The sequence below is a fragment of the Pithys albifrons genome, chromosome 8, assembly GCF_047495875.1.
Source record: "Pithys albifrons albifrons isolate INPA30051 chromosome 8, PitAlb_v1, whole genome shotgun sequence".
NCBI lineage: Eukaryota > Metazoa > Chordata > Aves > Passeriformes > Thamnophilidae > Pithys > Pithys albifrons.
Genome location: NC_092465.1, coordinates 27,293,423 through 27,308,099, shown reverse-complemented (window position 1 = coordinate 27,308,099; position 14,677 = coordinate 27,293,423). Strand labels below are relative to the sequence as shown.

General features: G+C 44.4%; 1 protein-coding gene across 1 annotated transcript in view; it reads left to right on the top strand.

Moving 5' to 3' along the window:
- Nucleotides 1-14,677, top strand: part of KLF7 (KLF transcription factor 7) — a 66,774-nt gene that overhangs the window by 27,924 nt on the left and 24,173 nt on the right. Inside the window, exon 2 of the mRNA XM_071562501.1 lies at nucleotides 2,520-3,126. Within this exon, the coding sequence (XP_071418602.1) occupies nucleotides 2,520-3,126 (607 nt within the window). The remainder of the gene's footprint in view (nucleotides 1-2,519; nucleotides 3,127-14,677) is intronic.

Sequence of the window (14,677 nt, the reverse complement as noted above, 5' to 3'; positions counted from 1 at the left end):
TGCAGCAGCAGGTAGAGCCCTGGCAGGAGGTAAAGGAAGGGCTGTGGCTGTAGCCCCTCGCCAGGCTTTGTCTGCCATGCAGATTAGGTGGAGGGCTTTTCTGGTTCAGTGTTGCTAGGCTCTTCTCTGCTATTGACTTGGTGGAGAGGCTGAGGGGGGTGGAAGGGAGGGACTTCATTATATTGTTTCTTGGAGTTGTTTTCCTCCCCCCTCTATGGGGAGATGGGCTTGATCCACTGGTTTTGGATTTCAGAGGCAGAAGGCAAGACATGACCAGCTGGTGTCTTGAAATGGCACAGGTGCAGTGGCTGCGGGAGGGGGGAGCCAGGAATAATTACAGGTTTCTGAAGCATCAGGCTTTGCCTCAAAAGGGCTCATTGAGAAACTGCTCTTTATGGAAAATTAATGGTGAAGCTGGAAAAAACTGTCAGGCCCACTTTTGTTGTCATGGGGTAGTGATGCCTTAAAGGAGTAGCACTCCTGCTCGCTCCCCTCTGCGGGCAGCCCAGAGTTGGCTTGCAGCTTTCTGATCCCACAGCAATTGAAATTTCATGTCATTGTCACCAGATTTAATGGCCTTGAGTCCTTGTCTCTCCTCCCCCCTGCTGCCCTCCTTTCCACCCCTAATTTGTGATTATGCTTGCTCTTTCCTTTGGAAGCCTTTTATTTATTAGGCCCCTAAACCTGTTTCTGTTCTACTAGATGATGGCTAAGTGGACCAGAAAGCCCAAATTACATGATGTGGGGAACTGAAAAGCTTCTTCTGGTGTTAGGGTTTATTCTTGAATGACTGTGGGGCGTGCTGGAAAGCTTCTCCCAAAACCCCTTAGAATTTATCTGGGAAGAGACCAGATTTCCAGATAAAGGTATTTCTTATGGTCCCAGGAATGTACCTTATAAAAAAATGGAAAATTTCCTAAAGGCAAGTAGAATTGATGTGTCCTACTGCCAGGATTGTGCAAACGGTCTCATACCTCTGAAAATAACCTACATGCTGAAGTATAGCACGTCTCACTTGCATATATTGCTACTCTTGCTTTTTGTCCAAGACCATCTCTACAGCTCAAATCTGTAATCAGCTATTATTTTAAGAAAAACAACAGATAACAGTGTAGCGGATTTTGTTGAGAACTCTGAAAGTCGTCCAACCACGTTGTGTCTGTAACTAGCAGTGCTGCTTCCTGAGAGCTTTGAAAGTAATAATCCTAAATTACCTGGCAGCATCTAGAGAGCTGTGAGTCGGGCCTCTTTACGCTCCTGTTGATGGGACCTTTGTACCCAGAAGGCAGAAGCCTCTGTCTCTTCTAGTCATACAAAGCTTTTATTTCTTGATCAGATGATAGACTCTCCAGTTTCAGATGTGGTTGGGTTGCCAGCTCCTGTAGACTCAAAATTTTTGCCTAAAATCCCTTTCTTAATATCTCTAGAAGTGTCCTCTGAGGAGTAGTTTTCAGAGGTTTCTAAAAAGCGTTAGTTAGATCTAAGTCCTGTGAAATCGCAGTGGTAGTATTAACCAGCTATCCTTTCAGGCAGCAAGAAATGAAAAACAGTGCTAATAAACTCCATTAAAAGCTCCTGAAACTACAGCAAACAGTTTTCTATAAACCATAAAAGTTTATAATGTTGGCTGTGGAGAACATTGGGCAGTGTGGTGTGCCTGGAGGCTTTTTGGAGCAAGCTTAGGGCACCTCATAATAGGACACATTCACATAGGAGGATCCCGCCATTCTCGTGCTGATGATCAGTGCTGTGGAGATGCAGGGACACATTTTTTATGTGGCAGCCTCTTTGATTGCAACTTCACTTACTTTTTAATAAGGGTTGTGTGTGTGTTTGTGTGCAAGTCTGGTGTCCTGTACACAAGAAGCCCCATTTGACCAGATGTGCCAAAAATCCCCCTAAAACTGACAGTAGACCCTTTTTTCTGTCTCCTTTCCTTCTCTCAGGCCTTTTAAACAAGCTGTGGTGTCACTGCAAGTTTGTCTCCTATCTTAAAATGCTAGGCTTCAGAATTGTGCTGTTTTAGAAACAGAATGGGCCCAGCCAACTATGCTGGGTTAAATTTGGAGTGAAAGTTAATGTTTGTGAAAGAAGAGGAAGCAGTTATTTGGAGAGGTGACTTTTTGTTTGTATGTGGCCAGGCAATGGGTCCGTTAGGATAGTTTCATATGGAAGTGACTGTTAGCTGGATTACACTTAAAACTGGGAAGGCCCTGGTGCCCATGAAAAATGTACAGACTAATGAAAGTGTAGTGGATGCTTTCTGCATATCTTCACTTCTGCTATAATGCCTGATACCATACATGGGTATTCCCAGACTCTGTCTTGGAGCAGCATCAAAAAAGTGCCAAATCTTCACATGTCTCCTAATGTGTAACTGTCTCACAAGAAGGAGTTGGTGTACATGAGTGCTGTCTTTGAATGGCTCTGGACCATGTTTTCCTGCCCTAGGTGAGAGTGTGCTGTAATCTGTCTCTAACAGTGGTTTCTCTCCCTCCCCTCTCCCTTCCCTTCTGTAGACATGCCTGGAGTTGGAGCGATACCTTCAGACTGAACCGCGGAAGATTTCTGAGACCTTTGGCGAGGATTTGGACTGCTTCCTTCATGCCTCCTCAGCCCCAGACGTGGAGGACGATATCCGACAGCTGGACCCCATCCTTTTACCAGTGGAGACGAGTACGTGTGACAAAAGCGCCAACATGGACATTATCCTCTCACGTGACAAACTGCTGTCTGAGACATGCCTCAGCTCGCAGTCCACCAGCTCTTCCACAGAAGGCTACACAGCCGTCAACCAGGCCCAACTCAATGCAGTAACCTCATTAACTCCCCCTTCCTCTCCAGAGCTCAGCCGCCACCTTGTAAAAACCTCACAGACTCTCTCAGCGGTGGATGGCACAGTGACATTGAAATTGGTAGCCAAGAAAACTTCACTCAGCTCTGTAAAAGTGGGTGTAGCAACAGCGACTGCGGGGACGATAAAAAGCGTACCAAGTGACAGTGAACAAGGAGGTACAGAAGCATCTCCAGAAAACAAGAAGAGGGTTCATCGCTGTCAATTTAATGGGTGCCGGAAAGTTTATACAAAGAGCTCCCACTTAAAGGCTCACCAGAGGACTCATACAGGTACTTATGTAGGATGCTTCTCTCATCTTTTCCTCCTGCCACCTAACCATAGCCATCTCCCTTTATTCTCATTTAGAAAAGAAAAAAAATCTTCTGAAAGTCCAAGCTTCTGTCTATGAAACAGGAAAAATATGGTAGGCCAGCAAATGTACCCATTATTCAATAGGACAGAGGAGTTCACCACCTACCATTAACCTGTTGGAGTTTCATATGTCTTATGGGGCTGCATGCAGAGTAATTTTAGGCTGCCTAAGGGAAGTGGATGTATCATTCATGTTAAAACTATGTGCATGCCACTTTGGGGTTTTGGCACTCACTTCCCCAAGACAACTTTAAAAATGTTAATTTTAGTCAAGTGCTATTTGCTTCAACTAGAAAATAGCATGGGTAGGTTTTGGTTTCTTTTTGTATGGGGAAAAGAGTTGAATGTGTTTCAGATCTTAGGTACATGGTTTAGGAATAATGTGTGCATGAGACAAGTGTGTGTAGATGCAGACATGTAGGCCCACAGATGCACAGACCCTTCGGATACTCATGATAATCTTGGACTTATCAGGTGCTAAAATATAGTGAGAAAAAATGAAAGAATGGCATGGAGTTTGAATGAAATAGTGTAGGTAGAGAGGGAATAGGATACATGGATAGATGTGAGGCTGTTATTTTGGATAGCATTTACAAATGTGTATGAGCTTCACTGTGTAGGCTGGCTGAAGCACATGGAATTGGCTTAGGTTTGATAGTTCAGGTTCCCTGCTCTGCTCTCATTTCTTCATAGTCCCCAGTAGCTTTTCAGCTAGTATTCATTGGCATTAATAGGTATGCAGTTCACACACGTTGCTGCTTTGTTCTAACCTTCACATGTGATGAGAGATGATAAATTCCCATTAGCACTGTCTTATCATGTGATTATTCTTGTTTCCAGAGGGATTGCTGTAATCAGTTTTCTCAGTTTTACTGTAAAATGTGTGGTCTTTTACAATAACTGCACATTAAATTCACGATCTTATCATGAAGGCAGATTCCTAGAAGCAAGGTTGTTCTTGCAAGGTAGAAAATAACACATTGGACCAATGCAGTAAATCAGACAAATTATGTGGGTTGTTAAGAGAGCTGTATTCGTCAAATACTAGGCAATCCTGTAAAAGTTACATGGTCTGAAGTATATATCATACTAAGACGTAAAAGGCATTGGTTTTGATCTTTTATATGGACTTTCTAGTGGTTTTCCTGGGGATAGCCACCTTGCCAGGAGTGACCTCAGCTGATTTGAAAGACGATGAAAGAAGTGCAATCATTTTAAAATCTGCATCAACATGGTCAGAAGGTTGGTTCCTTGTAGTGCCAGTGCTGCGGTGAGGCTGGACCCCTCTGGGGCTGTCCTGTGGAGTGTCCCAGCTGAGGCTTTCCAGCAGACAACAGAGCTTCCATGAAGGCAAAATGAAGATTACGAGAGCTTTTAACCCAACGGTCTTGTTTATTCAAATATGACTCCATGTTCCTCCTCAAGCTGGAAGTGATGAGTCTTGCACAGCTTTTCCTGACGTTAGTCAGGGATGTGACATGATAGCCTGGAAAGGGTGAGCTTGTGGATTTTTCCTGTGTTCGTTACCCAGTAGGTGGGGATGTGGACAAGGAGTCCTGCAGAGCACTTGATAAAACTACTAATCTACTAACAGCTTTACCCTTTGGTGTCAAAATCTTGTAAGATTTTGCATGCTTTTGAACCCAGCCTTAGGGTGACTGTTAGCATAGGTTGCTAGCAGGTTGAATTTTGTATCTGAAGTCGAAACCTTTTCCATCTAACATCAGCACGTGAAATCTTATGTTTTACAATTCATTCATGAGAAACAGTTCTCACTGGCCCTGTGATATTTCTGTTGAATAGCCTTAGACAATAATGTGTTGAGTCTGCCCATTGACAGCAGTGCTCAACATGGTGAGAACGGCAAGTCCACCTTTGCTGGCAGATCGGAAGACCTTTACCAGATGATGGGACTGCAGCTTCCCAGATGCAGTGCCCACACCTCCCACTCCCAGCACCTCACCTAGTGGGTTCAGCTACCCTTCTGATCTTGCCAGTTAAACATCAGTGATTTAACCAGCCTTTAAACCACTTAGTACTCTATGGGAATGTTTCTGTTTCCATTCACTGTGTCCTAAGCAGATACTGTAGGTTGTTAGGAGAGCAGAAAGGCAAAAGACAAGAGGGGACACAAACATGGATGAGGAGCTCTCCTGCCTCAGCAGCTGTATGACCACCCTGACCATGTCCTAGCTGTGCACACAGCTGTGCAGAAAGCATGGTTTCCCTTTGTGATGAGGGCTGAATGCAGCCTTGTAGTTAAAACAGACTTTTGATGGAGAACCTGGGATCAGGTAGAAACCTGTCTCTCATTTTTGTTTGTGGAAAGCAGGTTGTCTAAATACCTTGAACAGGTACATCTTGTGCGCAGTCTGAGTGAATCGAGGGGAGGAATGTGATGGGCTTATTTAACCAGCTTTTTTGAGTCCAAAGCACAAAGTCATTGAGACTCCTTCATACTGCTTAGGTGCTCTATTTCCTTAAAAACCACTGACCATTGGATGCCTTAAATCAGAGCTGGTACGATCAAGACATTAAATGTGTTCACACTCACCTCTTCAGTGGGGTTTTCACACAGGGAGCTCCTGCCTCTGCTAAAGAGAGGAATAGCTGTGGAAATTTAGGAACTGAACTATAATCAGCAAGGCCATCTCCTTTTCCCTGAAGGGCTAGGGGCAAGGATCCCTTTTTTTCCATCAGTGCTTTGTTTTTTTCACGCCTGACCTGAGTGTGGTGTGGGTTGCAAATGCATCCAGCAAGTGCCAATGGCTAGTAGCCACTTGGCTTAGTCAGTGGCTGAGCCAGAGGGTCTGAAATGATTGCAAGATATTTTCCTTTGGCTGGTGGTTTGTTAGTGTGTCATGCGAGAGCAGTCTGCCAGCATGGGCTCTGCACAACAGGGTGCGAGTGCCCCGACAGACACGGCGCTCTCGGTGCGGGGCTCACAGGCAGCGAGGCACATGTGGGCTCATCACCCAACATGCACGTGCACAGCCCACTTGCTGGATCAAAGGGATTTACTGCAGTGTATGAAAACAAGAAAACCATGGGCTGGGGAGTAGGGAAGGGGGGGGTGGAAGGCAGCGGAAGGAGGCTGCATTCCTTTTGTTCATATGTAAGGCTGACCAGACAGATGCTGGCTGCTGTTCTTCACTGCTGTGTGATGAGCCAGGCTGGGCTGGAGGCAACACAGGCTGATAGCAGCTTGCTAGATTGGGAACAGTCTTCACTTAGGGTTTTACTTTGCTGGGAAGCCCAGAGACAGTCGGACCCCACATGTCACTTGGTGCATCTCCCTCATTACTCTTCAACATCTCATCTGCAAGAGAATCAGGATAGCGCTGTAAGGCCCATCAATGGTTGAACTGGTTATGAAACCACCTTCTGGATGACCTTTGGAGAGGGATAAACAATCATCTGTGTGGGAGAGAATTTAATCTGGAAGGGAAAGGGAAAAACATTGTCTGTATGGAAAGGGAAATGAAAATATTTGACTGAACTCAAAGCAAGCTGGGGCATCTAAAGTTAAGGGTGTGTAAAGCTAAGAGCAGTGGTGGGACTGACTGTCAGATTGCAGCAAAGAAGCCTGTCAGGGAAGAAATAGCACCTGGGCCTGCAAACAGGAGGAAAAGGTGAGCTGTAGGTTTGAAAAACCACACTGCCAGTGTGAGGATAAGGTAAAAACATCTAAAGAAGGAGCAACCAGGACTAGCATGGTAATTCAACCCTAGCACCTTCTCTCACAGGGAGCAGACATCAAACAATGACATTTTGTCTCTTTTGAGACAGAAATTTTCATCCTGCCTTCACACATGCATGGAGATGAATTGCCAATGTAATGGAGAGTGGAGAGGGAAGGAATTCGAATGAGCCAAAACCCGTGTATAATCATCAGCACTTCCTAAATTAGAAAACAGGATATTGCTGTAGAGTGTCTGAATGCAAATAAGTCTAGGGTGAGCTGGCCTGTGACCTATGGAAAGATTAGTCATGGGATGTGGCTGTGTCTCTCACATAAAAGACTGCTGGAGGAGATGTCTATCTCCTGACAAAACCATTCTCATCAGCCTTCCTTGCAGTAATGTCCAGGGTAAGGTATAAGATGGCATGGATGCTTTCTGGCCAAAGATAAGAATCACATACAAACTGACCAGGAAATCCTTAAGACTGGGACAGTGATAAAAAAATTACCCTTACAAGGTTCTGCTTGAGTTTGTATTTTATGCGTATCAGAAGTTTGGTTTTTGTTTTTCTTTATCCATCTGAAATCAGAATTTAATACAACCTAAGCTCAAGTCTGAGAAACAGCAGTTGGGCACCTCATATCTATATTTAGGTTTTTAAGAACTAAATAAGTGGGAGATACCCACATAAATGGATATTATGAGTCTACATGCAGTCTTAAGATAGCACTTATGCAAGTGGGGTTTGTTTCACATTGTCAGGGCATCTGCTTTTAAATTACATAGTTCTTCGATCCAAAGTGCTGGGTGAGAGTAACTAAAACAAACAAATCTACCCTGCAGGAAAACAAATTACTACATTTGCAAGAAAAAGATGAGAGACACAAGAGATTAGAAAGAGCAAACAGGAAGGTTTTTGAGATGGGATTTAAAACAATAGGGAAGAACTTCCCCAAGTGTTGGAGATAGAAGAGGAAATAACCAGAATTTGGAAAATATTGGAAGAGACAAAATTGAGGAGAGTAGGCTGGATCATAGATAAAGAAGATTAATGCAAAATAAAGGAATATTAGGGAAATTAAAGACTCTCTGTGTCAGTGATACCACATGAATGGGAAGCTGCACTGCTGTATTGTGTTAGTATGGTAGCACCCGTGAGCAGAGAGCCAATGAAGAGAAAAAAAAGGCAAATAGCCAAGCACAGCACTAATTCTGCAGGTGGCAAAACTTTGAATAATGACTTAGGGAAAAGCATTTGGGAGAACACTATAGGTAGCAAAGGAGAAATTAAAGCCAAAACCCAAGATTTTTTGTTGTACAGAGACCCACAGCTTTGTGGTGAGTCCACAGCTGTGGACAGTCTGAACTCTGCCAAGGGGACATGGAGGAACATGGAGGATGCTGAAGCTCCCATGGCAGCAGCTGAAGCAACAGGTAAATTTGCCACCTGGAAATGATAGCAGGGGAATTGAGGGATAAATGGTGTGTGAGCAAGACCTTCATTCAGGGCTGGATTTTTTGGGGGTACAGTTGCTTTTACCAATTGGAAAGATGTATTTTGTTGTGGCATTGGATTTTTTTAAAAGTTTTTTTGTGTAAAAACATAGGAAGTGTTCATCAAAACTGATTAAAACAATCCCAACCTGATCATGAGCTCTTTAAAACTTTCTGGTTTTGAAGCCTTTTAGTTATTTGACAGGTTTGGAGGGGAGTATTGTGATTTCACTGTGGAGGGTTCAGAGCCTCACTTCAATACAGCAAGAACTTAGGCTTAGGAAATGATCTTTGAGAACTGCTGAGGCAGTAGGAGGATGGCTCCTGCCAAAAGCAGCCCTTGCCATTTAAGACACCAGTGGAGTTCATTCGCTGCTTAATTGTCAATACCTGAATTCTCGGTCCTGTGTTTCTGCTCCATCATTTGCCAAATCAATAGCACAGGACAGTCTTATTGTTTGGGTTTGAAAATGGAAATAGTTATTATTTGTTTGTTTGTTTGTCATGTGAGAAGGTTTTTGGATTAAGGTAGACCTAGAAAGTGATTTTTGTTGTCTGTTCAGCAGCTACAGGAGAGAAAGTGCAGGTGTACCAAGTGTTATGGCAGTCTGCTTTGGTAAAGCAGAGAGGACCCTTCTCTAATTTGTAATTTAGGGGTTTTTTTATACCTATCCACCCACTCCTGAGCCCCTGTGAAGCCCCCAACCAGTGGGTTGAATGATAGACATCACAGAGAAATATTCAAATTAAAAACCACCAGTTTGTCTTCTGCCAATTTCCCCTTGTGTTGCTGCTGTCCCACACTGGTTACAATTGGCAAGTTAATGATGAGAAGCTGTGATTTTCTTGTCCATTTGTCCAAAACACCATCCTTTCTGAAGTATTTGAGGTCACACCAGAGAAGAATTGGAGATGTGGGCTCAGAAATGCTGGTTTAGGCTATGGTGGTCATGAGCAGGGCCTGAGCAGACTGGGAGAGCTGAAGTTCTCTGGGCAGGAAAAGCCAACTGCACCACCTCTCATCTCAAAATCAGGTGCAAGGTTAGGTTTTTCCTAAGTACAGTGTGGGCATTTGAGTCTGGGTCATATCTGGCAAGTAGCCATCAGCCTGGGTGGACCTCTCCTAATCCAGAGCCTGTCTCTCACACCCCAAGTGGACACAGTCCCACATACCTACATGCCAGCAGCAGCAACTTGCAAGCAGGAGTAGGTGAACTACAAGGCTTCATGGGAGCTGACCTAAATACAGGTGAGGTGCCCACGCTGCTGCCAAGCGTGGTGGAGTCCCAAATAAAACCACGGACACCATGGCATAGGTGGTACCCACCGCATAGCACAAACCAACTGCAGGTAGGGAGACCGGTAAGGCACTAGGAATAGTGGCTGAAAAAATGTATTTAAAGGTAGCCAATGGAAACTTTTGATGCAAAGAATGCAGGGTGGATTTCTTGAATAAAATTGTTTGTTTCTGTTTTGCTGCACTTTTGGAGAAAGTGTATTTGTGTCTTCAGAAAACTTCTGTCCATCACCATTCTGAAAAGCCAGTTGGATACCACATGGCAAGCAGTGAATGGTAATGTGCAGCAGTAGATCGAAATGAAGGAGAGACAAGGATGTTAAATGAGAGCAGTTTCAAAGAGTAGTGAAGCCATTTCAGAAAGCAGAGGACAAACTACTGCATGGGACCTGTTTTATTCACAGGTCTCTGAGAGTGAGGCACGGGCTGTCTCCAGCCATCCAGTGCTTGTTTCCACCATTGTAAGTGTGTAGCACTTGCCTTGGTGGGTTTGTGAGAGTGTGACATAATCAACTTGCCAGGTCTCCCTGTATTTATATTTGGACCATCACCCCCCATACCACCGGGACTTTACCCACTTGGCCTGCTTAATTGCAGCACGTGTTTCACAGTTATGGATAACCAGGGAGATTGTGTCAGTGTCCATGGTTAAGTCTACCCCTTGATCACGGGCCCATCTGTATTTTGCTTCTCTTCCCTGGTGACCTGAGGTGTCATGGGCCCATCAAGTCAGAAATTATTCATCCTTATATTTCCAGTCCAGATCCACTTAAGACACTTTAATCTTGGCAGTTCAATCCATATGTCCGTTGTTGTGGTGTCCTTCAGTAGCCCAGTTCCTGGGTACTTGTGCATCTACATGATGTACTTTTACAGCCAATTTCTCTGCCTGGGCAGCAATGTCTTGACACAATTCAGCAGCCCAGAGGGGTTACCTCTGTGCTGCCAATTGGCCTTTCTCTATTGGTCCAGCCACGCCCATAGAGCATTTGACTGAAACAAAGATATTCTTTGGCTACAGGTTATAATTCATTAATTATTATTCTGTCTTCTGTTGGTTAAATTTTCTGCTCCTTTTGCTAATTAGTCTGCATGCTTAGTCTTTTTTCAGTTGGTGGGTTTCTTGAATTGGTGTGCCATGAGTTGTTGGTCATGATCTCTGCCTGCCAGAATTACCCTTTCCCTGGTTTCATGAGTTGACATTGTTTTTTCCTCATAATCTGGTCTTATCTTCATCGTTTTGTCAAGTGTTCTTGGTTTGTTGGTTCAGCAGAGCTCTTTCAGGTGAAGGTGGTAGAAAAGCCTCATGGCTGCTTTGGGCCTCCACCCTGCAGAATAATTTGGACGACCTGGATGTGCTCTTTTCCAAGCAGTCTGTCCCTGTTGAAGATGAGGACATCCATCCCTTTCCCTGTCCATGAGGTTTCTTCATATTTCTCCAGATGCAGACGGCAATACAAGCCACGCAAAGCAGCCCCACAAGTTGCTGGGCTGTACAGAACAGCCAGGCCATGTCAACGGACAAGACAGTCCCAGATCCGGCACAGAGGGTAGGGCAGGTCAGAGGTTGCACCCTCTGGTGTAATGGGTGGTTTCTTCAGGCCCTCTGGAGCAATGTCTGTCCTGACCCTGACCCAGTCCTGGGGATTACAAAGGTCAATGGTGCTGGACCATTCAGCAGTCATGCTCTGGGTGATGACAGGTCGTTTCTTCAGGCACTTGGGCACGCTGTTCATCCTGATCCTTACCCGGTCCTGGGAACTGCAAGGGTTGATGCTGCTGGTCCATTCTTCAGCCATGCACTTGATGACAACAGGTGACAGAGACAGCCTGTAGAACACCATGGTCAGGAGGACCACCAGGATGATCCTCATCCTGGTCTCTCCCAAGGATGAAATCTTGACATGCAGCTGCCTGGCCTGTCACCTTGATCAGAGTTCAGGCAGTGACCACTCACACTGAGTGGTTTCCCAGTTCGTATGTGCTTGCATGTGTTGGCTGGTAATGTGACACCACGGGCTGCTGTGGCACAAGGCTCTGTGATGTCGCAGAGGTGTTCTCTGGCTGGCAGGTGAAGGTTGAAACGATGCTGGGGAGGACCTTGCTAGGTGGATTTTGAGGCTTTCTGCTCCCACTGCTGTGTGGGCTGGCAGACTCTGAGCCCAGCAGTGGAGTTAGACTGTCCCACATGATTTCTGCTGGGAGCTGTGCCCAGGCTCCATCCAAGCTGCATTCAGTGCTGTGCCTCAGCTAGGCAGCCGTGACATGTTTCCATGTGCAATGCTCTTGAGGGCAAAGCGGCACCCCGTGTTAAGAGGAAAACCAGAAATTCATGCATTTTGACAAAAATCTTAACCCTGCCTGAGCAGGGGCTTGAACAAACTGGCCTTGGAGAGATAACATAATTTCTCAACATACCATTACCTTTCATATGTGTTTTATCAGCTTTCATCAACACAGTATCAGTTGGATATGATCTGCCATATAAAATTTCTTAGGGGTTTACTCCCTTCCTAATGTGTGTGGTGATTCAGATTCTCACTAAAGCAGTAGGTAATCTACACCTAGCTTTGTGCATTTGTCACCCAGCACCCCTTTCTGTACAACTGTAAATAAATACATCAGCTCTGTGTGTGGATCAACTTCTTGCACACTGGATGAAAGAACCTGTTTCAGAACAACAACTGCAGAACCCAGATCTTTCCATTGGTCAGCTTTATAGATGATAAGAAGGCTTTAATAAGAATCACAGCCTTTAAAACACTGCAGGCCAGTTTGCAATCCCAGCAATCCCCATTTGCAGATAGGTTGCATTGGGCATTCCTGAAAATGTCTGCCCTTCAAAACTTGGGACTGAAAACTGGGGGCTGCAAAAGCAGAATGCTGAAAAAGTCATTGCCAGTGTACTGGCTGAGCTAATGATGGACAACCTTGAGTTTCACCATAAGAGCTGATGCCCAGCTCAGTTCTGAAAGCAAGGTGTACTCACTGTATGGCAGTGCACATTCAGAGGCTTAGAGGGGATTTATTCCTTCCTCCTGTACCTCTGGACTCTTACCACACAGAGAAAGATCTTAATAGATTTGTTACTATAAACTTCCATTTGTACATTTTCTTGTTTACGACCTGTAACTTTGCAGAGCCTTTCCTTGGAGTGAAATTTTCCACATTTGGTGTTTTTCCAGTGTGGTTGTTATTTGTTATTTTAGATACTGGAGGAAAAATATTTGTTTTGTGGGAGGATGTGGCATGTGTGTTGTGGAGAGGCAGGGAGAAAAGAGCTATCCACAGTGTAAGAAGTTTAGCTAAAAACTTGGCCTGGGTAGTAGAAAACAGTCTTTGAGTAGAAGTCTTCTATCTGTGAATATCTAGGTAAAGATTAACTTGAATGGATTAAGCTATGACCTGTTATAAATTCCCATATGAGTGATACGTGATAAAATTTTATCATTAATACTTTGTAAAACCTATAAATCCCAGAGGTGATTCTTTCCTTGAGGTTTTTTTTGGCTTTGAATGTGTGCTAGCAAATGCATTTAATACAGGAAACCTCTTTATTTTTTTAATTTTCTCTCTGAAGGAAGATGCAGAGTCACCCAGCAATGGTGTTCTCCTTTAGTTACACTCACCTGGCAGCATGAATGACCTGGGCAGTTTCCAGCTGGGTGCATGTACCTCCCTTAGAGCTAAAGACAACAAATCATTTGTGCCTTTTCCAAAACCCTAGCTGTGAAAATTAATTGTCTTTACTGACTGCCTTGTGCTCTTGAGACTAGACTGCTTGGTTCGTCAAGGGTTGCCCAGCAGTTGCCAAGCTTTTTTACTGAGCCCTGCTCAGTGTGAAGCAGCAAGGAGCTCCTGTGCTGCTGAGTACAGCCTGCCACCTCTGCCCAAGGACAGGCAGGAAGCACAGGAAGGATGGGATCTCCTTCAAACATCACGTGCCTGCCACCATGTAGGTAACTGCCTGGTTACCAGAGCAGCCTTCACTGGGAAAACTTGCTAGTGTATTCTTTAAGTTCAAGCACATAATTTCCCTTTTGCATCCACCCCAAAAATCAAATCCAATATCTGAATGATTGAAATCCTGGTTCTTTTTCAATTTTTTTTTGTTGACAAAACCAGGAAAAGATAAAGGAATTTATGTTCTTTTCATCTTATGTTTTATTTCTGCGCTGTCTCTGCCAGTCTGCATCATTGTTTTTGTCATCTTTCTCTGATTTGTTTAGTGACAAAAGGGAGAAGATGGTAAATGCTGAAAAACATCAGCACTGCAATAGTTTGTATAAGCAGACCCCACATTCATTAGCAAAAATATGGAGAAAAACCATTTAAAATGTTAACATCTGGAAAAGGAGACTCTATTCCTATTAATTTTTTCATCAGTTCTAGGTCCTATGTGTCACATATTTTTCCTGGTCTATTTGCCTTTATATATAGTCTGGAATTTCTCAGAAACTCTTGACCTAAAACGTGTGTGTCTGAGGAACACATCTTGAATACACTGCTCCAGATTATGTAAATATGCACCATGTTCCTTAAAGGGCTGTCTCATTGTCCACCCTCTAAGATACCTTACAGAAAACAAAGGGAAAAAACATGTTTCAGGGGCCTGGAAAAATTGTGACCCAGTGAACTGCTGAATTTTTTTCCTTTTTCATCTGTTCCTTCTGCTGCTGCTACCTTGCCTTGCATCTTTGAGCTTGCAGAGCTCCACAGAATTTGAAACTAGAAGCCCTTATTAGAGGACATTTTTTTAAAAGTTCTTGCTGCTCCTCTGGGGACTGAAGTAATGGCAGCTTGAAGCAGTAGAGAACATGTAATTAGGGCAAACAGCAATGCCTTGCATGATGGGGAGAAACAGGAGGAGAGGAGGGGAAGCGCAACAGCCTGGTGTGCACAGGCTGTTACTAGGAGACCCCGACATGAAATGCATGAGATGCAGGGTGCTAATGGGCCGGCCCGCCTGGGTACCAGCCCGACCTGCTGCACAGC